The sequence below is a fragment of the Pongo pygmaeus genome, chromosome X (genome assembly GCF_028885625.2).
Source record: "Pongo pygmaeus isolate AG05252 chromosome X, NHGRI_mPonPyg2-v2.0_pri, whole genome shotgun sequence".
Lineage (NCBI taxonomy): Eukaryota > Metazoa > Chordata > Mammalia > Primates > Hominidae > Pongo > Pongo pygmaeus.
The window spans coordinates 19,326,189-19,351,213 of NC_072396.2; the positions used below are offsets into that span (position 1 = coordinate 19,326,189).

The 25,025-nt window shown below is 41.0% G+C and overlaps 1 protein-coding gene and 1 pseudogene across 9 annotated transcripts in view; one reads left to right on the forward strand and one right to left on the reverse strand.

Annotated features, from left to right (window-relative positions):
* Positions 1–14,038, forward strand: part of PPEF1 (protein phosphatase with EF-hand domain 1) — a 150,796-nt gene extending 136,758 nt beyond the window's left edge. For all 9 annotated transcript variants that reach the window (XM_054472363.2, XM_054472358.2, XM_063660913.1 and 6 more), the window contains 4 exons: positions 4,165–4,271; positions 10,014–10,177; positions 11,839–11,923; positions 13,395–14,038. In XM_054472363.2, the coding sequence (XP_054328338.1) occupies positions 4,165–4,271; positions 10,014–10,177; positions 11,839–11,923; positions 13,395–13,606 (568 nt within the window). In that variant the 3' untranslated portion in view covers positions 13,607–14,038. The remainder of the gene's footprint in view (positions 1–4,164; positions 4,272–10,013; positions 10,178–11,838; positions 11,924–13,394) is intronic.
* A 5,440-nt stretch (positions 14,039–19,478) lies between these two features.
* Positions 19,479–23,879, reverse strand: LOC129025437 (biogenesis of lysosome-related organelles complex 1 subunit 6-like; annotated as a pseudogene).
* Between the last annotated feature and the right edge of the window lie 1,146 nt (positions 23,880–25,025).

Genomic DNA, 25,025 nt, shown 5'->3' on the forward strand with positions numbered 1-25,025 from the left:
CGATTCAAGGAGTACATGTGCAGATTTGTTACATGGGTATATTGTGTGATGTTGGGGTTTGATGTATGAGTGATTTCATCACCCAGGTAATGAGCATAATACCCAATACTTAGTTGTTCAGCCCTTGCCCTCCTCTCTGCCTCTCCCTCTAGTAGTTCCCAGTGTCTGTTTTTCCCATCTTTATGTCCATGTGTACCCAATGTTGAGCTCCCACTTAAAAGTGAGAACATATGGTATTTGGTTTTCTGTTCCTATGTTGATTCACTTAGGATAATGGCTTCCAGCTGCATCCATGTTGCTGCAAAGGAAATGATTTTGGTTTTTTTATGGCTGTGTAGTATTTCATGGTATATATGTATTGCATTTTCGTTATCCAATCCTCCATTGATGGACACCTAGGTTGATTCCGTGTTTTTGCTATTGGGAATAGTTCTATGATGAACATACAAGTGCATGTGTTTTTGGTACAATGATTTATTTTCCTTTGGGTATATACCTAGTAATGGGATTGGTGGGTCCAAATGGGAGTTCCATTTTTAGCTCTTTGAGAAATCTCCAAACGGCTTTCTACAGTGACTGAATTAGTTTGCATTTACACCAACGGTGTATAAGCATTCCCTTTTCTCTGCAGCCTTGCCAATATTTATTATTTTTTGACTTCTGAATAATAGCCATTCTGACTGGTGTGAGATGGTATCTCATTGTGGTTTTGATTTGCATTTCTCTAATGTTCAGTGATGTTGAGCATTTTTTCATGTTGGTTGGCTGCTTATATGTCTTGTTTTGAGAAGTGTTTGTTCATATCCTTTGCCCCCTTTTTAATGGGGCTATTTGTTTTCTGCTTGTTGAATAGTTTTAAGTTCCTTATAAATTCTGGATATTAGACCTTTGTTGCATAGTTTGTGAAGACTTCCTCCCAATCTTTAGGTTGCCTGCTTACTCTGTTGATATTTTCTTTTGCTGTGCAGAAGTTCTTTAGTTTAATTAGTTCTCATTTGTCAATGTTTGTTTTTGTTACAATTGCTTTTGAGGACTTAGTCATAAATTATTTGCTAAGGCTGATGTCCAGAAGGGTATTTCCTAGGTTTTCTTCTATGATTTTTATAGTTTGAGGTCTTACATTTATTAATAAGTCTAATCCATCTTGAGTTAATTTTTGCATATGGTGATAGGTAGAGGTCCAGTTTCATTCTTCTGCATATGAATAGCCAGTTATCCCAGTGTCATTTATTGACTAGGGAGTCCTTTCCCCATTGTTTATTTGTCCTGTGTTAATATGGGATATTACATTGGTTGATTTCGGCTATTAGACAAAGCTCGCATTCCTAGAATAAATCCCACTTACCCATGGTGTATAATCCTTTTTATATGTTTCTGGATGCCATTTGCGAGTATTTTGTTTAGGATTTTTTATCTATATTCATAAGAGATACTGGTCTGTAGTTTTCTTGTGATATTTATCTGGTTTTTGTATCAAGGTAATACTAGCATCTAAGTGGGCAGTATTCTCACCTCTTCTTTTTGGAAGAGTTTGTGAGTGACTGGTATTAATTCTTCCTTAAATGTTTCATAGAATTCACCAGTGAAGCCATCTGGCTCTGGGCTTGTCTTTGTGAATCATTTGATTAGTTAGTCTTTTTACTTGTTACAGGCATGTTCAGTTTTTTAATTTCTTCCTAGTCAGTTTTGATCGTTTGTGTCATTCTAGCAATTTGTCCTTTTCATCTATGTTATCTAATTTGTTGGTCTACAATTGTTCTTAGTATTTCTTTATAATCTTTCTTACTTTTGTAAGGTCAGTAGTGATGTCCCCTCTCACTCTTGATTTTAGAAATTTGAGTCTTTTTTCTTTTTTTTCTTGGACATTCTAAAGGTTTGACAATTTAGTTGATCTTTTCAAAGAACCAATTTTTAGGTTTGTTGATTTTTCTTTATTATCTTTCCATTCTCTATTTCATTTCTTACTGCTCTGTTCTTTATTATTTCCTTTTATCTGCTTATGTTGGGTGCAGTTCACTTTTTTTCCAATTTTTTATTTTATTTATTTATTTTTTTTTTGTGATGGAGTTTTGCTCTTGTTGCCCAGGCTGGAGTGCAATGGCGTGATCTCGGCTCACTGCAACCTCTGCCTCCCAGGTTCAAGCGATTCTCCTGCCTCAGCCTCCCAAGTAGCTGGGATTACAGGCATGAGCCACCACATCCAGCCTTTTTCCAATCTTTTAAAGCGGAAGATTATGTTATTGATTCGAGATCTTTTTTCTTTTTTAATATAGGCATCTATAGCTATAAATTTTTATCTAAGCACTACTTCATATGTTTTGGTATGTTGTATTTTCATTTTCACTCATGTTAAAGTATTTTCTGACTTCTCCTGTGATTTCTTCTTTGACCTGTTGGTTAAGATTTTGTTATTTAATTTTCTCATATTTGTGACTTACCCAAATTTCTTCTGTTGTTAATTTTTAATTTATTTATTTTCCCAAATTACTTTCTGTTATTAATTTACTTCTTTCAATAAATCCTAAATTTTCTTCAAAGTAAAGATACTTTGATCTTAATCCTTTTAAATCTATTAAGGCTTATATTATGGCCTAGCATCGAGTCTATTGTGGAGAATGTTCCACATGTACTATAGAAGAATGTAATTCTCTTGTTGTTGGGTGGAGTGTTTTACACATATCTGTGAGGTCTAGTTGGTTTGAGTGCTGTTCAAGTCTTCTCTTTCCATGTTGATTTTCCACCTAGTTGTTTCATCATTACTGAAAGTCGACTATTGAAGTCTCAATATTATTGTTGAATTGTCTATGTCTCCCTTCAGTTCTGTCCATTTTTGCTTCATGTAGTTTTGAGCTCTGTTGTTAGGTTCTCATGTGTTTCTAATTGCTTCATCTTCTTGATGGACTGTTTTATCATTATAAAATACCCCTCTTTGTCTCTGGTAACAATTTTTGTCTTAAAGTCCATTTTGTCTACTGTTGGTATGCCACTCTAGCTCTCAGGCTTGCCGTTTGCATGGAATTTTCTTTTTGTCTTTTTCCTTTTAAACTCTTTGTATCTTTGAAACTAAAGTGTGTCTCCTATTAACAACATATAGTTAGATCTTGTTTTGTTGTTTTTATCTAGTTTCATAATCTCTGCCTTTTGATTATTTAATCCATTCTCATATGATGTTATTATTGATATGCCTGGGTTTACATCTATCATTTTGCCATATATATATGTGTGTGTGTGTACACACACAAAAAATACAAAGAGGAACAAAATAGTCATTATATGTATGTGTGTGACTATTTTGTTCCTCTGTTCCTCCTTTATTTGAAAATTTATTTTTGTAAATGGTCTGAGGTAGAGGTTGAAGTCTAGGTTGTTAGCTAACTCTCCTAGCACTCTTTTTAAAAATTGTCCTTTTCTACTGAATTGCAGTACCTCTGTATTATATATATTATTCCCATACATAGTTTGATATATTTATGAATTTTTTATTTTGAGACAGAATCTGGCTCTATTGCCCAGGCTGGAGTTCAGTGGTGCAATCTCAGCTCACTGCAACTTCCGCCTCCTGGGTTCAAGCAATTCTCCTGCCTCAGCCTCCCAAGTAGCTGGGACTACAGGCATGCACCACCATGCCCAGCTAATTTTTGTATTTTTAGTAGAGACGGGGTTTCACAATTTTGGCCAGGATGGTTTCGATCTCTTGACTTTGTCATCCACCCGCCTCGGCCTCCCAAAGTGCTGGGATTACAGGCGTGAGCCACAGCACCCAGCCTTTGTTTATGAAATTTCTATTATGTTCTACTCACATATCAGTCTTCTCTTGTGTCAATATCTGTTGTTTTATCTCAGTGATTTAATGATAAATTTCAATACCTGGTATAGTAAGTTCCTCTTTATTTTCCTTCTTTTCAAATGATTGTTCATGTGAGTTTTGACATTCAAAAGAAAATGCTATTTGTAATCTTTTTAAAACTTCACGAAATGCATGTGTGCACGCACACACACATACACATACATATACATATGCATACATTTACCATCTAGTAGCAATATGTGAGAATCTAGGCAATTCATTTAAAGTAAAAATCATAAATAGTAATATTGCACATTAAAATGAAACACAACAGGATGATTTATGTTACTTTTACCTAATTATTGTTTTCCTTACAGAGTGCATACTATGGAAAACAGCGCCATTAAGATATTAAGAGAGAGAGTGATTTCACGAAAAAGTGACCTTATTCGTGCTTTCCAACTTCAAGACCACAGAAAATCAGGTAACAAATTTGTATAACATTTACCATTTCTTAACACACCAAGTTACATACAGATCACTTTTCATTTTCTTTGCTTCCTTAGGATTTCAGTTCTCCATTTTTACTAAGAAGGAAGAATAGAGATAAAAATAAAATATAATCCATTATTTGCTCAAAAAAGGCATATTTCTCCCTTTTAGCAAGCTATTTTCAGCTTGGAAAACTAACAACCCTGAATTAAACTTTTTTTTTTTTTTTTTTTTTTGAGACAGAGTCTTGTTCTGTTGCCCAGGCTGGAGTGCAGTGGTGCGATCTCAGCTCACTGCAACTTCCGCCTCATGGGTTCAAGCGATTCTCCTGCCTCAGCCTCCTAAGTAGCTAGGATTATTAGGCGTGCACCACCACGCCCAGCTAATTTTTGTATTTTTAGTAGAGATGGGGTTTCACCATGTTGTTCAGGCTGGTCTTAAATTCCTGACCTCATGATCCGCCCACCTTGGCCTTCCAAAGTGCTGGGATTACAGGCGTGAGCCACCCGGCCCTAAACCTCTATTCTGATAGTATGCTAGACTAGACATTCTGGAGGGCCTTCTTGTTAACAAACAGCTAGATTTTGGAGGATGTAGAATGTTAATGCATTTACCAGCCTCACAGTAACGTGAATCTTCCAGCTGCATCTTCACTTTCCGTGAAAGATGATTTGAAACCACATGTGGGAGCATGGAGCAACAAGAAAGCACAAAAGGCTAGAATGTCCTGGGGCCCAATGCTGATATTGGTATAGCAATCAATTCTGAGACTAAATTATAATATAGTAGAAAGATGGAAAAGCTGAATCTGAGACTTCCATCATCATGCTTGGACCCTCAAAGTGGCTAAAGTTGTCCTAAGTCTGTAATGCTCCCTGACTCCTGGCAAGGAAATGCAAATTTATCTTTGAGGGAAGCATCCCTAATTTTGGCCACTCGCATATCCAGAGATTAAGATCAACTCACATGAGCTCACAATCAAAAATTACCAAACAAACAAGGATACAAACTACCATGAGTGAGAGTCAGCAGAAACAACAGTTATTTCCCCGAGGACATCAAATATTGGAATTATCAAATAAATATGTTCAAGGGAAATATGGAACCAGAAACATGCATTTGGGAATGATTTGAAGAAAAACCAAAGAGATAGAAAATATGCTTGTTAAAAAAAGAAAAAGCATAATGGATGGGTTAAACGGAAGATTAGACGCTACTCAAGAAAGAATTAGTTTAGGAGTTATAAACAGGCCAGGTGCGGTGGCTCATGCCTGTAATTCCAGCACTTTGGGAGATTGAGGCAGGTGGATCACATGAGGTCAGGAGTTTGAAACCAGCCTGGCCAACATGGTGAAACCCCACCTCTACTAAAAATACAAAAAAAAAAAAAAAATTAGCCAGCCATGGTGGCAGGCACCTGTAATCCCAGTTACTTGGGAGGCTGAGACAGGAGAATTGCTTGAACCCAGGAGGCGGAGGTTGCAGTGACCCGAGACCGCACCATCGCACTCCAGCCTGGGTAACAAGAGTGAAACTCTGTCTCAAACAAACAAAAAAAGAGTTATGAACAGTAAAATGAGAAGTTGAACATACACCTACTCAGGGTACTGGGAGGAGAGAATAGAATGTAAGAGACCATATATTTGACGTGGTAATGGCTGAGACATTTCCAGAATTTATAAAAGACTCAAATTCATAAAGAGGAACAGTGATTCTCAAGTAGAATAAATGAAGTTAAATCCACACCTACACACATTTGTTGTGAAACTCCAGAGCACCAGTAGCAAAGAAAAAATCTTTAAAAAGCAGGCAGAGAGGAAACACATATTGCTACAAAGAGATAACAATTAGACTGATAGATTTCTCAACAGTTGCAAAATTAGACCATAGCATCATATACACAAAGCATTGGAAATTAAATTTAGAAAAACATATACCATGAAAACACTAACAAAAACAAACCTAAGACAGCTTTATTAGTATCAGGCAAAGTAGACTCTAAGGAAGTATATATTATTAGAAATAAAAAAGGACATTTCATAATGATAAAATATTAATTATGCCAATTGAATCCATTCTAAATGTGTATGTACTTATTCATATAGCTTCAAAACTATTCAAAACAAAAATTGACAGAATAAAAAGTAGAAGTAGAAAAATCTACCACGATAGAGGGAGGTTTTAATACTCCTCTCTCAGGAACTAAAATAACAAACAGATAAAAGATTAGCAGACTCTTTTTTTTTTTTTTTTTGAGATGGAGTCTTGCTCTGTCGCCCAGGCTGGAGTGCAGTGGCGTGATCTCGGCTCACTGCAACCTCCGCCACCCGGGTTCAAGCGATTCACCTGCCTCACCCTCCCGAGTAGCTGGGACTACAGGCATGCGCCACCACGCCCAGATAATTTTTTGTATTTTTAGTAGAGATGGGGTTTCACTGTGTTAGCCAGAATGGTGTTGATCTCCTGACCTCGTGATCCACCCGCCTTGGCCTCCCAAAGTGCTGGGATTACAGGCATGAGCCACCGCGCCCGGCCAGCAAACTTTTTTCTTAAAAGACTACATAGAACTCTGTACCCAAATTTCAGAATGCATATTCTTATCAAGCACAAATGGACCATTTACAAAAAGTGACCACACACTAGAACATAAAGTGAATCTCAATAGGTTTTGAAGTATTGGAAACATTAACGGAATAAATTCTCTGACATATACAACTCAATAACATAAGATAGTAATAAAATCACCCTTTGGCTTGGAAATGAGAAATATATTTAGAAATAATCCTTGGCTCGGGCCGGGTGTGGTGGCTCATGCCTATAATCCCAGCACTTTGGGAGGCCGAGGAGGGTGGATCACGAGGTCAGGAGATGGAGACCATCCTGGCTAACACGGTGAAACCCCGTCTCTACTAAAAATACAAAAAATTAGCCGGGCGTGGTGGCGGGCACCTGTAGTCTGAGCTACTCAGGAGGTTGAGGTAGAAGAATAGCATGAACCCGGGAGGTGGAGCTTGCAGTGAGGAGATCGCGCCACTGCACTCCAGACTGGGAGAGAGAGCGAGACTCCGTCTCAAAAAAAAAAAAGAAATAATCCTTGGCTCAAAGAGAATCACAATGGAAATTAGAATGCTGAAACTGAATGACAATGAAAATACAATGTATTAGAATTTATGGGATGCAAATTAGAGAGGCATTGATGATAACCTTAAATGTAAAAGATGAAGTTATGATTAACAAAGTAAAAAAAAAAATTTGTTTTTGTTTTGTTTTGTTTTGTTTTGAGATGGAGTCTCCCTCTGTCACCCAGACATGATCTTGGCTCATTGCAACCTCTGCCTCCCAGGTTCAAGCGATTCTTCTGCTTCAGCCTCCCCGAGTAGCTGGGACTACAGGCACATGCCACCACACCCAGCTAATTATTTTTGTATTTTTAGTAGAGACAAGGTTTCATCATGTTGGCCAGGCTGGTCTCCAACTCTTGGCCTTAGGTGATCCACCTGCCTTGGCCTCCCAAAGTGCTGGGATTACAGGCATGAGCCACTGTGCCCGGCCAAAAAATGGTTCTTTGAGGAAACTGTTGAAGTTGACGAAACCATGGTGAGAGAGAGAGAGAGAGGGAAAAAAAACAAATAACCAGTGCAAGTGTAGGGAGGAGCTGCTGTCTAAGGCTGAGAGAGAGGACCCAAGGAAGGAAAAACTTAGAAGGGACCCCTACTCCCAATCAAGAGATGAGATCAAGCCCTCATTGGTGAGGATGTGGCTGTGGTCTGCTGGATAGGGCAGAAGTTCACTGAGGTGCCTCAAGTTACAGTTGAGTCTCCGGCTGGTGGGCCAGGACTGGAGAGGATGGAGCCACCCGCTGAGGTACCAGCAAGACCCTCTTTGGGCTGTGCACCACCGTGTCTCCCACACACTAATGGCGAGGAAGCCATGGGCTGTGGTGTCAGTTAAATTTACTAGAAGGTGGGTGCCACTACATTTTCCACACATGCTAACCATGCTGTGCCGTAGAAACAAGAAGCAAGGCACACCAGAACCAGAAAGAAAAGCTTTTTCTTTTGCTCTTCTTTGCAGTGTTCTTCCTGCACTGTCTACTAACAGAGCCTAACGTTATACGAGCTGCCAAAGAGGAAATGATTACAGGGTCCAGCTCTAGTATCACAAAACGTGAAAAAAAAAAAAAAAAAAAAGACTAGTTTTGGAGCTAAGTGGGAATAAATTGATAGCCGGGGTAGCCAGCAATTAGCTTTTGGATAACAAAAATCTTAAAAGATACCATTCACAATAGATAATCAAGTACTGTGGGAGAAATCTAATGAATGAGGTATGAGATTTCTTTTTTTTTTTTTTGAGACGGAGTCTTGCTCTGTCACCCAGGCTGGAGTGCAGTGGCACGATCTTGGTTCACTGCAAGCTCCGCCTCCTGGTTCCACACCATTCTCCTGCCTCAGCCTCCCGAGTAGCTGGGACTACAGGCGCCCGCCACCATGCCCGGCTAATTTTTTGTATTTTTAGTAGAGACGGGGGAGGTATGAGATTTCTAAGATATTGTTAAGATAAATCAAAGGGGATGAAATAAATGGGTGGGTATTACTGTGTTCAAGGACTATAAGGGTTGAAGTTGTCAAGATACAAATTCCTCCCAAATTGAGCTATAGTTTCAATGCAATCTCAGTCAAAATCCCAAGGTGGGGATTTTTCAGTAGATCTTGAGAATCTGTATCTAAAAGTCATGTGGAATTACAAAAGGCCCCAAATAGCCAAGATGTTCCTGAAGAAAAAGAATAAGGTAGGAAGACTTTCCCTATTATATTTCAAGATCTATTATAAAAGTACAGTAATTAGAATGGTATGCAATTGGCACAAGAATACCCATATAGACAATGGAAGCAAGTAGAGAATCCTGAAACAGATTCATGCATATATAGACACTTGAAGGTCCCACTGCTGAGCAGTGGGCAAAGGAATCTTTTCAATAAACGATGCTGGGCCAAATGGATATCCATATAAAAATAGAAACAGCTTATACGTAATAAAGATATTTGTGTTTTGAAAAATTACATATATTAGGAGGAAAAGAATATTAGTTGTGAAATGACAGGTGAATAATACATCTTTTATTCTTTGTATTCTTTTGTGTTTTCAAATCTTCTATAATAAGCAAACCTAGGCCGCGCATGGTGGCTCACACCTGTCATCCCAGCACTTTGGGAGGCCGAGGTGGGCAGATCACTTGAGGTCAGGAGTTTAAGACCAGCCTGGCCAACATGGTGAAACTCCATCTCTACTAAAAGTACAAAAAATTAGCCGGGTATCGTGGCGTGCACCTGTAATCCCAGCTACTCGGGAGGCTGAGGCAGGAGAATCACTTGAACCCAGGAGGCGGAGGTTGCAGTGAGCTGAGATGGCACCACTGCACTCCAGCCTGGGTGAAAAGAGCCAGACTCCTTCTCAAAAAAATAAATAAATAAGCATACCTTACTTTGTTAATCAAAAAAAGGAAAAAAAAATCTAACACCTAAAGTCTGATTTCTTACAGGTGACAGGAAGGACATGATCTGTGGAACACTGAAGATATCCTTGAGTTATTTCTCCTTCAGGGCTGCAGGGCCTGGGAGGATAAATTATGAGGGACAGCAGCTGGCCCCATGCTGCCCTGGCTCTCCCAAGGAGGTTGCATTCTTTAAAATCATATTTTAACAAATCATTTGGGCTTTGTTATTGTCGTTGTTAGGAAAACTTTCTGTGAGCCAGTGGGCTTTTTGCATGGAGAACATTTTGGGGCTGAACTTACCATGGAGATCCCTGAGTTCGAATCTGGTAAACATAGACCAAAATGGAAACGTTGAATACATGTCCAGCTTCCACAATATCCACATTGAAAAACCTGTACAAGAGGCAAGTGAAACATAGCCCCAGCTAAAACCTGGCCAGGGTGAAACAACTTAGTCCTCTGAAAAGCTGGGAGTGGCCGGGCATGGTGGCTCACGCCTGAAATCCCAGCACTTTCAGAGGCCAAGGCGGGCAGATCCCGAGGTCAGGAGTTCGAGACCAGCCTGACCAACATGGTGAAACCCCATCTCTACTAAAAATATAAAAATCAGCCGGGTGTGGTGGTGCCCACCTGTAATCCCAGCTACTCAGGAGGCTGAGGCAGGAGAATTGCTTGAACCCAGGAGGCGGAGGTTGCAGTGAGCCAGGATGGCACCACTGCACTCCAGCCTGGGCGACAGAGCGAGACCCCGTCTCAAAAAAAAGAAAAGCTGAGAGTGGGATAATCTAATAGGTGGAGTGGCAGTCAGGAAAAGCCGAAGGGGAATCTCCCAGGTACACTGTGATCTGTTCAGCAAATTTGTGTGTTCCCAGGATAAGCAAAAAGAAAAAAAGAAGAAAAAGCTTCCACAAGCAAGTCCACATCAAATACCAGATTTTTTTTTTTAAGTGCTGTCTAGCAGAAGGGGAGATATGACATCCACGCTTTTTGTTTGTTTTTTGAGGTGGAGTCTTGTTCTGTTGCCCAGGCTGGAGTGCAGTGGTGCAATCTCGGCTCACTGCAACCTCTGCCTGCCACGGTCAAGCGACTCTCCTGCCTCAGCTTCCCAAGTAGCTGAGATTACAGGCGCCTGCCACCATACCCAGCTAATTTTTATATTTTTAGTGGAGATGTGGTTTCACCGTGTTGACCAGGCTGGTCTTGAACTCTTGACCTCAAGTAATCTGCCCACCTCGGCCTCCCAAAGTGCTGAGATTACAGGCATGAGCCCCTGTGCCTGGCCTGACATCCATGCTTTTATACAACATACCATTTCGAATACTTAATGTATTGCTTGTTAAGCCTGAGCGTACAGACTTGCTGACATGACCCAGAATATGTCTGAAAGAGTTTTGAAATGAATCTTTTCTTAGAATGTGAATATCAGGGAGATTTATCAGATCCCCATACTTATTAGTTAACAATTCATCAGCAGTTAAATATGACATTGAGCTGAAAGGGAGCTGGTTGGAGCTAGGACTTGGGTGATCATTTGCAGCGAAGATGAGACGTTAAGAGCAGAGAGAAGGGAAGTAAAGGTAGGTTAGAGACTAAAATATCCCCAGGAAGGAGGCTTTTGACTTCACTTCAGAGGCAGTTTACCATGGTGACTAAGATCACAGGCCTTGGCTTCAGGCAGCTGAGATTTAAATCCCACTCACCAGCTCTGTGACCCTTGGCAAAGTTCCTTTATCTCCCTGTTTTCAAATTTGTAAAATGGACATAATAATAGTTCTGTTCTTGTTCCTTCTTGTTGTAGAGGACCGAATGAAATAATCCACATAAAGTTCTCTGTAAATGGTGGCTGTGTTAGTTACTGCTGCCTTATTCATTTTGGCCCTGTCCCCTGAGGATCACAGATGGAATGAAGAGGGTGGGGCCTCCAAGGGAAGGCTGGCCTTCTCAGATTTCTGTCTAAATCACATCATTTCAATTGTTGATGATGTTTTCTGTTTGTTACATTTGCTAAAAGTGATCTGTGTCATGAATTCAATATGTCCTAACACTTAGAAAATCTTTATTTTAGGCTCATTCTACTCTAGTTGAAACTCTGTACAGATACCGATCTGACCTGGAAATCATATTTAATGCCATTGACACTGATCACTCAGGTAAATAAATGAACTTTGATGAGTCCATTTAGGAAGCGTATTTGTGTGTGTGTGTGTGTGTGTGTGTGTGTATGTTGGAGATACAAAATGAGTACACTTGGATTGAGCCCTATAGTTAATATGGTTTGACACCTTCATTGGTAAGATGGGGCCTTGCTTATGCATACTGTTAAATGAAAATTGTAGGAGCCCATTGTTTTGGACTAAGCTCCTTCACCAGGCCCCAACAGACTAGACTAAAAGTCAAAATGGGGTAGCAGTAGTAGAAAGCAAAGGCTAATCTGGTTCTCTGAAATCAGAACTCTGATTTTATCTATTTCGTTCTTCATCTAACATGATGAAACTTGAGGGGAAAAACAAACTCATTTAATATTATTGTTATTTCAGTTTGGCTGCAGACTCTGTATTCAAGACCATAGAGTCCTACAGAAGCCTATGTAGCCATCAGTCAAACTGGAATAACTTTTTATAAATCACCAGCACAAATGAAAAGATGATTTACTATCCATTTCAGTATCTTAGTTACTCATGGCCATAAAAATCATTCCTAGAAATCTGATTCTGTTTTGGGGACTAAGGGCTATGAAAACTCATTTTCTGCTTTGTTTTTTTTGTTTGTTTTTTTTTTGTTTTTTTGCGGCAGAGTTTTGCTCTTATTGCCCAGGCTGGAGTGCAATGGCGGGATCTCGGCTCACCACAACCTCTGCCTCCCGGGTTCAAGCAATTCTTCTGCCTCAGCCTCCTGAGTAGCTGGGATTACAGGCGTGCGCCACCACACCCTGCTAATTTTTATTTTTGGTAGAGACGGGGTTTCTCCATGTTGGTCAGGCTGGTCTTGAACTCCCGACCTCAGGTGACCTGCCCACCTCAACCTCCCAAAGTGCTGGGATTACAGGCCTGAGCCACTGTGCCCGGCCTTCTGCCTTTAGCTTTGATGCACATTTACTTATTTTCAAATTTTTAAAAACTCATCAGATAATCCCCTACTGCAGAGACCTTTGAACACCAAAAAAAAAAAAAAAAAAATCAATGATCAACACATTAAAGTAAATTATTGCCTATGAAAAAGGCAGCACCATTGTTTGTAATCCTCTTATTGACTCCCAGGATATCTTCTCCCTCTGCTTTGATGTCACCCTCCTCTCCGCCCTCCTTCCATGCACCTCACCTTTCTATTTTAGGTCTTGTAATTTCTATACCACATTTAGTCCCATAGTCCACAACCCCGTCCCCATTTCTTCACTGTTTGCTCATTCTGGCTTTAGAATAAGTTCAGGATCCCTTGGTAGTTGAAAGTGAGATATTGTTTCTTACATTTATGATCTTACTCTTCCATATCCTTCAGTATCTTCATGGTCAGGCATTTTAGTGAGTTTCTAACCGGGGCTATTTAATCAGTGTGGCTTCCCCAACCCTTGCCTTAGGTGGGTCTTAAAATGAACACTCACAACCTTCTCCTATATTCTTTTAGGCCTGATCTCCATGGAAGAATTTCGTGCCATGTGGAAACTTTTTAGTTCTCACTACAATGTTCTTATTGATGATTCCCAAGTCAATAAGCTTGCCAACATAATGGACTTGAACAAAGATGGAAGCATTGACTTTAATGAGTTTTTAAAGGCTTTCTATGTAGTGCATAGGTATGAGGACTTGATGAAACCTGATGTCACCAACCTTGGCTAAACACAAATGAGGGCTTCCCTCAGGCTCCCTGTAAACAGCTAGGCCCAAATCACAAGTACAGTCCTTTCCAACACCCCTGAAGTTCACAGTCAGTAGCAAAGAAAAGCAGATCCCAATTCATCCCACAAACAGATGCATAGTATAGGTTTTGGAAGTCCCTAGCAAGCTGTTATTGGTAAGATTAGGTTAAATGTCAGTAATAGGATTTGGTTTCAGCATTAGTACCTACATATTGCCAGCGAGAAACTGGGTTTGAACCTAGTGGTGTTCTCCTGAGTGCCACCTAACCAGGAGGCCAGAGCGGTTTGAAAACATCCTGAAAGGAACTCACACAGCACAAGAGAAAACTGCTAAGCACGACATCTGTGAGTGACTGAGGGAGACAGGAGGAATACCAGGTTATTCATGGAATAAAGTCTTTCCATCTTTAAACTGTCATCTTCTTTGGAGATTTTATAAGCCAGTGATCCTCAATTAAGGGATCCACCCTTCAGGGATGAGAACCATATTGGATTCTTGGTGGGAGTCTGTGGGAGTGTATTGTTTGAAAAAGCATATTTTTTTGTGTGTGTATGTTGGAGATACAAAGTGAATACACTTGGATTGAGCCCTATAATTAATATGGTTTGACACCTTCAATGGTAAGATGGGGCCTTGCTTATGCATACTGTTAAATGAAAATTGTAGGAGCCCATTGTTTTGGACTAAGCTCCTTCACCAGGCCCCAACAGACTAGACTAAAAGTCAAAATGGGGTCACCCATGCTGAGGTCCTGTGTCATCTCAGGCCAGCTTCAATTGGCATAATAATGAAGTTCCCTCTGCCTTACAACAAAAAGTAACCTGATGTTAACCAATCAATTATTTGTTTATTGTTATTTCCCGGCTGTCTTACAAGGAAGGTAACTTTGAAACAACCAGTCTGCTTTTTGTCCTTTGGTTCTGCTTTCTTCAGTTTTTCTCTGTCTATAAAACCAACCTCCTCAGCTCAGCTTATCAGAACACTTTATTTTTATGGAAGGAAGTGTTGCCTGATTCTAGAATCACAAACAAAGCCAGTTAAGATCTTTAAATGTTATCTTTTGACCAATCTGGTGACCATAAAAGGGACCATAAGGAGACTACTAATTACTCTTAAGGGCCTCTTGAGGAATGCAGGACATGTGCTGCTGATCCCTTTCAGGTCCCCTGTCTTCCTCACAGAGTCCTAGGTGTTGTAAATAAGTTCATTTTGGGCCAGACTCTGCTGTTTTTGCATTGAGACCCCTGAATCTTTTGGCTTTCAAATCCAAGGTAAATGCCATGAGTGAGCATTTGACTTTGGGGTACTGCTATGATTTGAATATGGTGTATCCCCTCTGAAACTCATGTTAAAATTTCATTGCCATTTTGGCCATGTTGGGAGGTGGGGTCTTTAAGAAGTGATTAGGTCTTTAAGAGGGATTAGTGCCTTTCTCATGGGAACAAGTTAGCGAATGAAGAAGTTCAGCCCCCTTTTCTCTGGTGTGTGAGTGCTCTCTCTCCCCTGCTCCTTTCACTTTTCCACCATGCTATAAAACAGCATGAGGGCCTCACTGGATGCAGCCACCCAATCTTGGACTTCCCAGTCTCCAGAACCATGAGCTAAATAAACCTCCATTCTTTATAAATTACCCAGTTGCAGGTATTCTGTTATAGCAACACAAAACAGACTAAAACAAATACCAAGGGTCTGTGCCATAAGGGGACACATGGCATTTGGGTTTGCAGTGGATGATGAGTCACTGGCAAGGGCTGCAGTTTTAAAGGTAACTGACAGTAGTTGCAGTAACTGACTGTTACTGTAGGAGTGAGCCTGGCTTTCAGAATTCACAGCTATCTATCCACTTTATTTCTTCTCTTCTTGTGTGCTGAGGTAAGAAAAATCATTAGCTAATTTAAAGGGATTTCAGAGCCAAAACCGACTTCGCTCTGAAAGACCCAAGTTCCAACATAAAAATAGGATGCTTAATTTCTAAAGAACTGAGTACTCTTGGCTTTAGGGTGCCCCTTTGTTCGTGGTTCTTTCCCTCCCATGGACAGCTATAGGATTCCTATTTGTCATGTTTTTGTGTCCTGAGAACTTGGTCAACCAACCAAAAGGTTGGGAGTTGCCAAGAATATGGCTAGACAGAAATGTGGGTTGCACCCTGTTTGTGACTAGCATACTGACTGTTATGTCTAAATCTTTCTTTCTTTTGGCTGTCTTTGGTAGTCTGGATTTTGATCTAGAAAGATTAATAAGAAACATAATGGACACCCCAAGTTCTAATGCATGCAAATATAGTCACCCTTTAGGGACCCCAGACAGCTGTGTATTCAAACATTATGGTCCATTCTTGTGCACATTTTTAAACCTATGGGCAGATTATACCAAAGACTTGGCCAGGCACAGTGGCTCACGCCTGTAATCCCAGCACTGTGGGAGGCCGAGATGGGTGGATCACTTGAGGTTAAGAGTTTGAGACCAGCCTGACCAACATGGTGAAACCCTGTCTCTACTAAAAATACAAAATTAGCCCAGCATGGTGTTGCACACCTGTAATCCCAGGTACTCGGGAGGCTGAGGCAGGAGAATCACTTGAACCCAGGAGGCAGAGGTTGCAGTGAGCCAAGATCGCACCATTGCACTCCAGCCTGGGCAACAAGAGTGAAACTCCGTCTCGAAAAAAACAAAAACAAAAAAAGATTATACCAAGGACCATTTGGAGTTCCAGTGGCCTTTGTGTGGACTGTTCAAGCCTCCCAAGGTTGTTTTTATTCTTTTATTCTTTTTATTTTTTTTTTTTGAGAGGGAGTCTCGCCCTGTCTCCCAGGCTGGAGTGCAATGGCGCAACCTTGGCTCACTGCAACCTCTGCCTCCCGGGTTCAAGCAATTCTCCTGCCTCAGCTTCCCGAGTAGCTAGGATTACAGGCGCGCACCACCATGCCTGGCTGATTTGTATCTTTAGTAGAGACGGAGTTTCACCATGTTGGCCAGGCTGGTCTCGAACTCCTGACCTCGTGATCCACTCGCCTCAGCCTCCCAAAGTGCTGGGATTACAGGCGTGAGCCACCACGCCCAACCTCTTTTTATTCTTAGAACTAAATTAGCAGACTGTAGCTATAGGGTTAAAGTCTGAATGGGATGTATATAATTGATTAGCATGTAGAGGCTTCTAAGCTCTCTTTCTCTCTGTCCTCCCCTGCCTACTTAGAATCTGCTGACATTTTTGCTTGGTTACCTGCCCAGGATTCCAAAATAGCCTTTTTAAAAGATTCATTGCAAAGAGCTAATGAAAGGCTAGAAATGGAAGATATCCCCCACACCAAGGATGGTAAAACTGATGTAACTCCTACTGCTCCTCTCTATCCTACTTTGCCTGAATATTTAGTCTATTAATACTCTGTCTGAATTGCCTTTCTTCTGTGAAAAAAACAAAACAAAACAGTTAAACAGTTTCCTTGTAGCATAAAACCACCTGAAAATTCAGGAGACAATCCTGGAGTGATGTACATTACGTGGATAAAAACAGCTCAGGGCCATAGGTTAAAAATTTTGCAAACCCAGGGAAGACCTTTAATCTGAAGAATTTACAGACTTTTTTTTTTTTTGAGATGGAGTCTTGCTCTTGTCACTCAGGCTAGAGTGCAGTGGCGCAGTCTTGGCTCACAGCAACCTCCGCCTCCCAGGTTCAAGCAATTCTCCTGCCTCAACCTCCTAAGTAGCTGGGATTACAGGCACCCACCACCATGCCCGGCCAATTTTTGTACTTTTAGTAGAGACGGGGTTTTGCCATTTAGACAAAGCTAGTCTCGAACTCCTGACCTCAAATGATTTGCCCGCCTCAGCCTCCCAAAGTGCTGAGATTACAGGCGTGAGCCACCACGCCCAGCCAGAATTCACTGTCTTAATTATAACTTAAGATCCCAGGATGGGGGCCGTGTGCGGTGGCTCAAGCCTGTAATCCCAGCACTTTGGGAGGCCGAGGCGGGTAGATCACGAGGTCAGGAGATCGAGACCATCCTGGCTGACATGGTGAAACCCGTCTGTACTAAAAATACACACACACACACACACACACACAAAGCTGGGTGTGGTGGCAGGCGCCTGTAGTCCCAGCAACTCAGGAGGCTGAGGCAGGAGAATGGCGTGAACCCGGAAGGTAGAGCTTGCAGTGAGCCGAGATGGCGCCACTGCACTCCATCCGGGGCGACAGAGCGAGACTCTGTCTCAAAAAAAAAAAAATACCACCAACTAATATACATGTTGGTGGGATCTGGAAAGCCCAAAAATGGATGAAAGAGGCAGAAATGGTATTTTCCTGAGTTATATTAGTGACCTGACAAGCCCCACCTGGTCCATTTACGGGTCAGACAAACCCTGAAAGATTGCAAATGACCTTAGGAAAGCTATTTCCAAAGTATTTCAGCTCTATGGCAACCAACAACCTAGAATGACTTGTGGGCCTGCCCCAGGGCATTCCAATAAGCAACCCCTAAAACTGCAGTTTCAAAAAAATAGTTGTCATTGGTGCAAATGATCAAAACATTGAAAAAGGGACTGCTCCCAAAGAATTTGAGAGAAGCCCTTTAAAAACAAGCTGCCTACCTCTGATCATCTCTATTTTAACCACCAAGACTGACAGGCCTCCGAAGATAGCTCTGTTAAGTTTCTACTGGTTATTTTTTGCCCTGTTTGTTAAAAAGCTCTGCCCTGAAGGCAGTGATCTAAGTAAGGAACAAGATTTTGAAATTCTTTCTAAAAGAAATTTATATCTGTAAGGGAAATCTCCATTTTTAAGGGTATCTCCCTCTCTGCACCTAAACCATTAGAAACTTTTACAGTGAGAAAGGCACTGGCTTAAAAGCTTGCATATCAACCTTAACCTTTGTTTAAGTTGCTTTTCCTGTCCATCTTTTTTTTTTTTTTTTTTGAGACAGAGTCTTGCTCAGTCGCCCAGGCTGGAGTGCGGTGGCGTGATCTCGGCTCACTGCAAGCTCCGCCTCCCGGGTTGGTTCACCCCATTCTCCTGCCTCAGCCTCCCCAGTAGCTGGGACTACAGGCGCCGGCCACCACGCCCGGCTAATTTTTTTGTATTTTTAGTAGAGACGGGGTTTCACAGTATTAAGCCAGGATAGTCTCGATCTCCTGACCTCGTGTTCCGCCCACCTCGGACTCCCAAAGTGCTGGGATTGCAGGAGTGAGCCACCATGCCTGACCGGGCAAATGAATCTTAATGAAAGCAATAAGATCTGCTTCTTTCTGTGTGTATGTTTGTATATCTATGTGTTATGTGTATCTGATATTTTCATACCAAAATATATAAAAGAGCTCTATTTAATTGGCTTAAAGAAAAAGTGTTTAAAGTCATTAATTATAAAGCAAGCATATTTTTCCCCTAAATTTACTAGTCAAACAAGCTTATTATCTCTTAGATGTATAATAAAGCTATAAAGCCAACCAAAGAGCAAAATACATGAAAAAAAATCTTGATACCTATCAGTCATGGTGATACAGAAGGGCTGGGCTCCTGGCTAAACCCAACCCATAAGCCTGGAACCTCGGCCCTAAGTGAAAACAGCTGACCTCGTTTTTCCAGCCAAATGTTGCCATTTTTGGCCTGCCCTGCCCCTATCCTTTGCCGATAAAAGATTTCAGCTGGCAGAGCAACACAAGTGGCTGAATGTCAAGGATACAAGGAGCTGAGTGGTGAGCAGAGAAGCAGTGTCCATCAGAGACTATGGATAGACACGGCTAACTTCAGACTGTGCGGCTTCGGAGAGGAGCCCAGCCAGAGACAGCCGGGCTTCAGGGAAAGATCACCCTCCCATCCCCTTTCCAGCCTCCCTTTCTGCTGAGAGCCACCCACCGCTCAATAAAGTCTTCTGCATTCATCACCTTTCAAACAGTTCATGTGGCCTGATTCTTCCTGGACTTCGAACATGAACCCAGGTTCCGAGAGGGCAGGGTTTGCCACCCTGACCCTCCACTGACCTGGTTGGCACTTGGCCAACCCTGGATGGCAGAGCTGAAAGAGCGTGGGTTGTAACATGCTTGGATGCTGCTGCAGGGCCCACAAGAGCCTGCTCCCACCAGAGAAGAGTGACCAGTCGGTCCAGGATTCACTTGCTCTGGTGCCTGCACTCACTCGCTTGCACGCTCCCTCCTGCCAAGAGTAGCCAGTGGCGGGCTGAGTGGAATGAGCTACTCCAGTTCCTGCCCACGAAGGAGTTTAAGAGAACTATCCTGTCTCAATGGGAAGGGAAAAAAAGCAGAGTGGAAGAACCATGTTTAACCTATTAGTCTTTTTGCTTCTGTAATACTTTAGTTTCCTGATTTTTTTTGAAAAATAACTTGAGGTGATGGCTAGCTTTGCCTAAAGAACAACTCAAGCATAATTGTTAAAAATGAGTAAATTAGGTGTATGTAAATGGGATACAAATTGATAAATGAACTTTTCAGTTTTGAAAACCTTTTACAGTAACTTAAAGTCCTGTTATGATTAAGTAATATTCATGAACTGTCTGAGTCATTTCCAATTAAGTTAGAATACTGAAACGTTAATTTGAACATAACTTTAAATTTATTTTTGGCTTCTTAAATTTTATAGAAAGACTAAATATGGCTGGGTGCGGTGGCTCATGCCTGTAATCCCAGCACTTTGGGAGGCTGAGGTGGGCGGATCACGAGGTCAGGAGTTCCAGATCAGCCTGGACAACATGGTGAAACCCCCATCTCTACTAAAAATACAAAAATTTGCCGGGCGTGGTGGTGGGCTTCTGTAATCCCAGCTACTCAGAGGCTGAGGGAGGAGAATTGCTTGAACCCAGGAGGTGGAGGTTGCAGTGAGATCGTGCCACTGCACTCCAGCCTGGGTGACAGAGCAAGATTCTGTCTCAAAAAAAAAAAAATAAATAAAGACTAAATATATTTTAGTCTATTTAAAGAAAAGCTATGGAAAAATAAATATATTTTGGTCTGTTAATATGAAAAGTTGTACTTTGAGAAAGTGCATATTTCTAGAAATTATGAAACTTTACTGATTCACAATTGCTAAGGATTAAAAATTCTAATAATATAATTAAAACTACTATAAAGGCATTCTGTATGCAAACTAAAGAAAGTAAGATGTGTTTTGGTGAGGAAAAAATAAAAGGATACTTTTTTCTTAAAAAGAATAATTTTGTCTAATTTGGAGGTTATTTAAAGGTTGTTTCAAAATAAGGATTTAGGAAGGAAATATAAACGAGGTAGGGAGGAACCAGTAAGAGCGATGTCAAGAAAGTTATAAGTATGAAAATGTATGTTTGGCTTAAAAAAAAGTTGAAAAGAGAAAAAGTAATTTTTTTTCGTATGAGGAATTTTTGTTGTCAAAATGATAAGGGAAAAAGGAAAGTAAATTTTTGTCATAAAGTAGAATGATTGGTTGTTCCAATATGAAAAAGAAGGAAGTATAGAACAAAACTGAAGGTTTAAGCAAGTTGTACAAGATTTGAGCAAGTTCTAAGAGATCTGAGCAAGTTGTAGGTGTGTAGGAGATAGATCCTATGAAAAGAATTTTGTAGGCCAGGCGAGGTGGCTCACACTTGTAATCCCAGCACTTTGGGAGGCCGAGGTGGATGGATCACTTGAGGTCAGGAGTTCGAGACCAGCCTGGCCAACATGGCAGAACCACGTCTCTGCTAAAAATAAAAAATTAGCTGGGTGTGGTGGTGCGTGCCTGTAATCCCAGCTACTCGGGAAGCTGAGGCAGGAGAATCATTTGAACCCGGGAGGCAGAGGCTGCAGTGAACCACAACTGCACCATTGCACTCCAGCCTGGGTGACACAGCAAGACCCTGTCTAAAAAAAAAAAAAAAGAATTTTGTATGTGATCAAGTTGGCAAAAATTGGAAGGGAATTATTTATAGGGTTTTCTAAAAATTAAGCTTTGAGATCAAAAGTACACTAATACAAAACTAAAATTTAGTCCCCTGTGTTAAAACAAGGTTTTCTTAGAATATTCATCTGCTTTTTTTTTTCCAGAGACCTTTTTTTGTATTAAATGTGTAAACAGTAGTCCTCATTTTACAAATTCAAAATCAGACAAATGTATGAGGGTGTATAATTGGTATATTTATAAACTGTATCACCCAAAAAACCACTGCGATCACAATCCATATTACATTCAACGTTTGCGTATTTACATGATACTTACTGCAAAGTAAATACAAAATGAACTCCCATCATCTTAGTTCAGAACACAGGTGATATAATTTCAGAACAAAGGCAGTTTTTTCAACAACAACAAGAGATTGGAGACCAGTTGGATATTAAATAATACTGTAAAACGGTAAATAATACACTCTTGATTTTAAACAATGAAACCTCATAATATTTTCCTCACATAGTAACTTTCTACATATAGTATCCAGAAAAAAATCTAGAAAACACTAAAGGTATCATGCTACCTCTTTGTGAAACTATTTACTAATTTTTCACCATCTCTATCATTATAAAGTGGGTCGTTGCTACTATACATCATTCCACTTCAAGAATTTTTTTTTTTTTTTTTGAGACAGAGTTTCACTCTTGGTGCCCAGGCTGGAGTGCAGTGGCACCATCTTGGCTCACTGCAACCTCTACCTCCTGGGTTCAAGCAATTCTCCTGCCTCAGCCTCCTGAGTAGCTGGGATTACAGGCATGTGCCACCACACCAAGCTAATTTTGTATTTTTAGTAGAAACAGGGTTTCACCATGTTGGTCAGGCTGGTCTCGAACTCCTGACCTCAAGTGATCCACCTGCCTCGGCCTCCCAAAGTGCTGGGATTACAGGTGTGAGCCACTGCACCCGGCCTAGATGTAATCTTTGAACCCAAAAGTTTCAAAAGCAGTGACAACGGCACTGGTTAGTAGAATCTATCTGGCATCTTGCTCACCGGAACTACACCTGAACTGCTGTTATTTCCTGTGCATGCACTTTTCCATTATGTTCTTCACAAGCCTCACCTCTTTTCCAGGGGTAGATGTGATTAAACAGCTGGCATTTCTTCTTAACTAAGCAATGAAAAGACAATTACTAAAAATCAGCATTGTATTGCCAGAAATGCAAGCCAGTTCATAAAATAAGAACTGGAAAGTTTTAAATCTATATTCATTAAGAAGCTAAAAAATTCATTTGAATTTTTAACCACTTAGAGTCTAGACTTAATAAACCATTTTCCAGTTTATAAATGATTCAAGGTCAAAATAGTATATTTTAAAATTAAATAAAATTTGAAAAACTTACATATAAATATCAAAAACAAAGCGATATGATGTCTACTATTTAGGAAGAAAGGCGTGGAGACACAGTAATCCTGGAATAAGGATTTCAAGATCTGACATAATGGTATAAGCCACTACCTCAACTTCAGTCTACACTTAAGCCATCTTAATCCAAATATAGGAGAAGAAAACACACAAACACAAATTGTCGTGTTCTTTTAGCTGGTCTGGCAGTTAACTACTTTTCTCTTTCAAACTCCTGTCATTGCTGCTCTTTTTCCAACTCTCTTTTGTCTCCTTTGCTGCAGTTTAAGTGCTTTTTTTTTTTTTTTGAAACAGAGTCTTGCTCTATCACCCAGGCTGGAGTGCAGTGGCAAGATCTCGGCTCACTACAACCTCCACCTCCTGGGTTCAAGAGATTCTCCTGCTTCAGCCTCCCAAGTAGCTGGGACTACAGGCTTGCACCACCACGCTTAGCTAATTTTTGTATTTTTATTAGAGATGGGAGTTTCACCATGTTGCCCAGGCTGGTCTCGAACTCCTGACCTGAAGTGATCCGCCCACCTCAGCCTCCCAAAGTGCTGGGATTACAGGCGTGAGCCACCACGCCTGGCCTGTGCTCTTTTTTTTTTTTTAAATTTGATGTTTTTTTCACGAAGCATCAGCATCTCTTTTCTTATTCACCAACTCGGCAGGATAGTGTTTAGCCTCAGCAAAAAAAGCATTAATATCCAACATAGAATGACAGTCTTTAAATTTTGAAATCTGTTGTTCCAGTGTGTCTGACAATACAACCTGGTTCTGTGTGAGTTCCTGGAGGGTTTGTTTTGATCTGTGCAGATCTGGCAAGTAATGAGAAAGCAATCCTTCTGCCAGTTGCTCCACAGCCTTGTTTTATAGTCAAGTCCTCTATTAACCCTTCATCTGGAGAAGTGTCACTTAAACCCAGCATGGGCTCCCGGGCTTCCAGGCTGTTGGGTGGCCTTATCAGGGCCCCGTCCAAGGACGATGGCTCAAGGACACTCATGTCCCTCCAGCTAGGAACAGGGAAGGGGCCTCATCTGCCGTTTTGTGTGTGTGTGTGTGTGTGTGTGTGTGTGTGTGTTTTGAGACAGAGTTTCACTCTTGTTCCCCAGGCTGGAGTGCAATGGCGTAATCTCCACTCATTGCAACCTCTATCTCCCGGGTTCAAGCAATTCTCCTGCCTCAGCCTCCCGAGTAGCTGGGATTACAGGTGTGTGCCACCACACCGAGCTAATTTTGTATTTTTAGTAGAAACAGGGTTTCACCATGTTGGTCAGGCTGGTCTCGAACTCCTGACCTCGTGATCCGCCCACCTCGGCTTCCCAAAGTGATGGGATTACAGGCATGAGCCACTGCGGCCAGCCCTGTTTTTCAGATTTAAGAACACTTTTTTCTTTTAAGCTACCTATAGTTTACAACAATTTGATAAAGTTTATTTTTGTAAACAAAAATTGAAGGCCAAGTTGGGTGGATCACCTGAGGTCAGGAGTTTGAGACCAGCCTGGCCAACATGGCGAAACACCATCTCTACTAAAATACAAAAATTAGCTGGGCGTGATGGCACACGCCTGTAGTCCCAGCTACTCGGGAGGCTGAGGCAAGAGAATCACTTGAACCCAGGAGGCAGAGGTTGCAGTGAGCCAAGATCACGCCACTGCACTCCAGCCTGCGTGACAGAGTAAGACTCTGTTTAAAAAAAAAAAAAAAAAAAAAAAATTGAAACATTTGCTTTTTCTTCCTACCTTATCCTCCAGAATTTGGAAACTATTCATGAGTATTCTTATTTTTATGGCAATCTGGTTATTCACATAAGTTCAATAAGAATTTGCTTGCTTTATAACAGGATACAATTGACAACACTGGTTAAAATACCAAGGCTTTGACTGGACTGTCATATTTGACAATGTGCATAAAATGCCTGCTTTCAAGGGTTCCCAGCCTTACAGTGTGGAAAAAAAGTCACTCTCAAGATATTAGATACTACAGGCAAAGTCTGATGTCTGCCTTAGTTTGGCTTTTTATTATTGAGTGGTTTTAATTTTAATTTAATTTTATTTTTGAGACAGTCTCGCTCTGTCACCCAGGCTGGAGTGCAGTGGCACAATCTTGGCTCACCGCAACCTCCGTCTCCCGGGTTCAAGCAATTCTC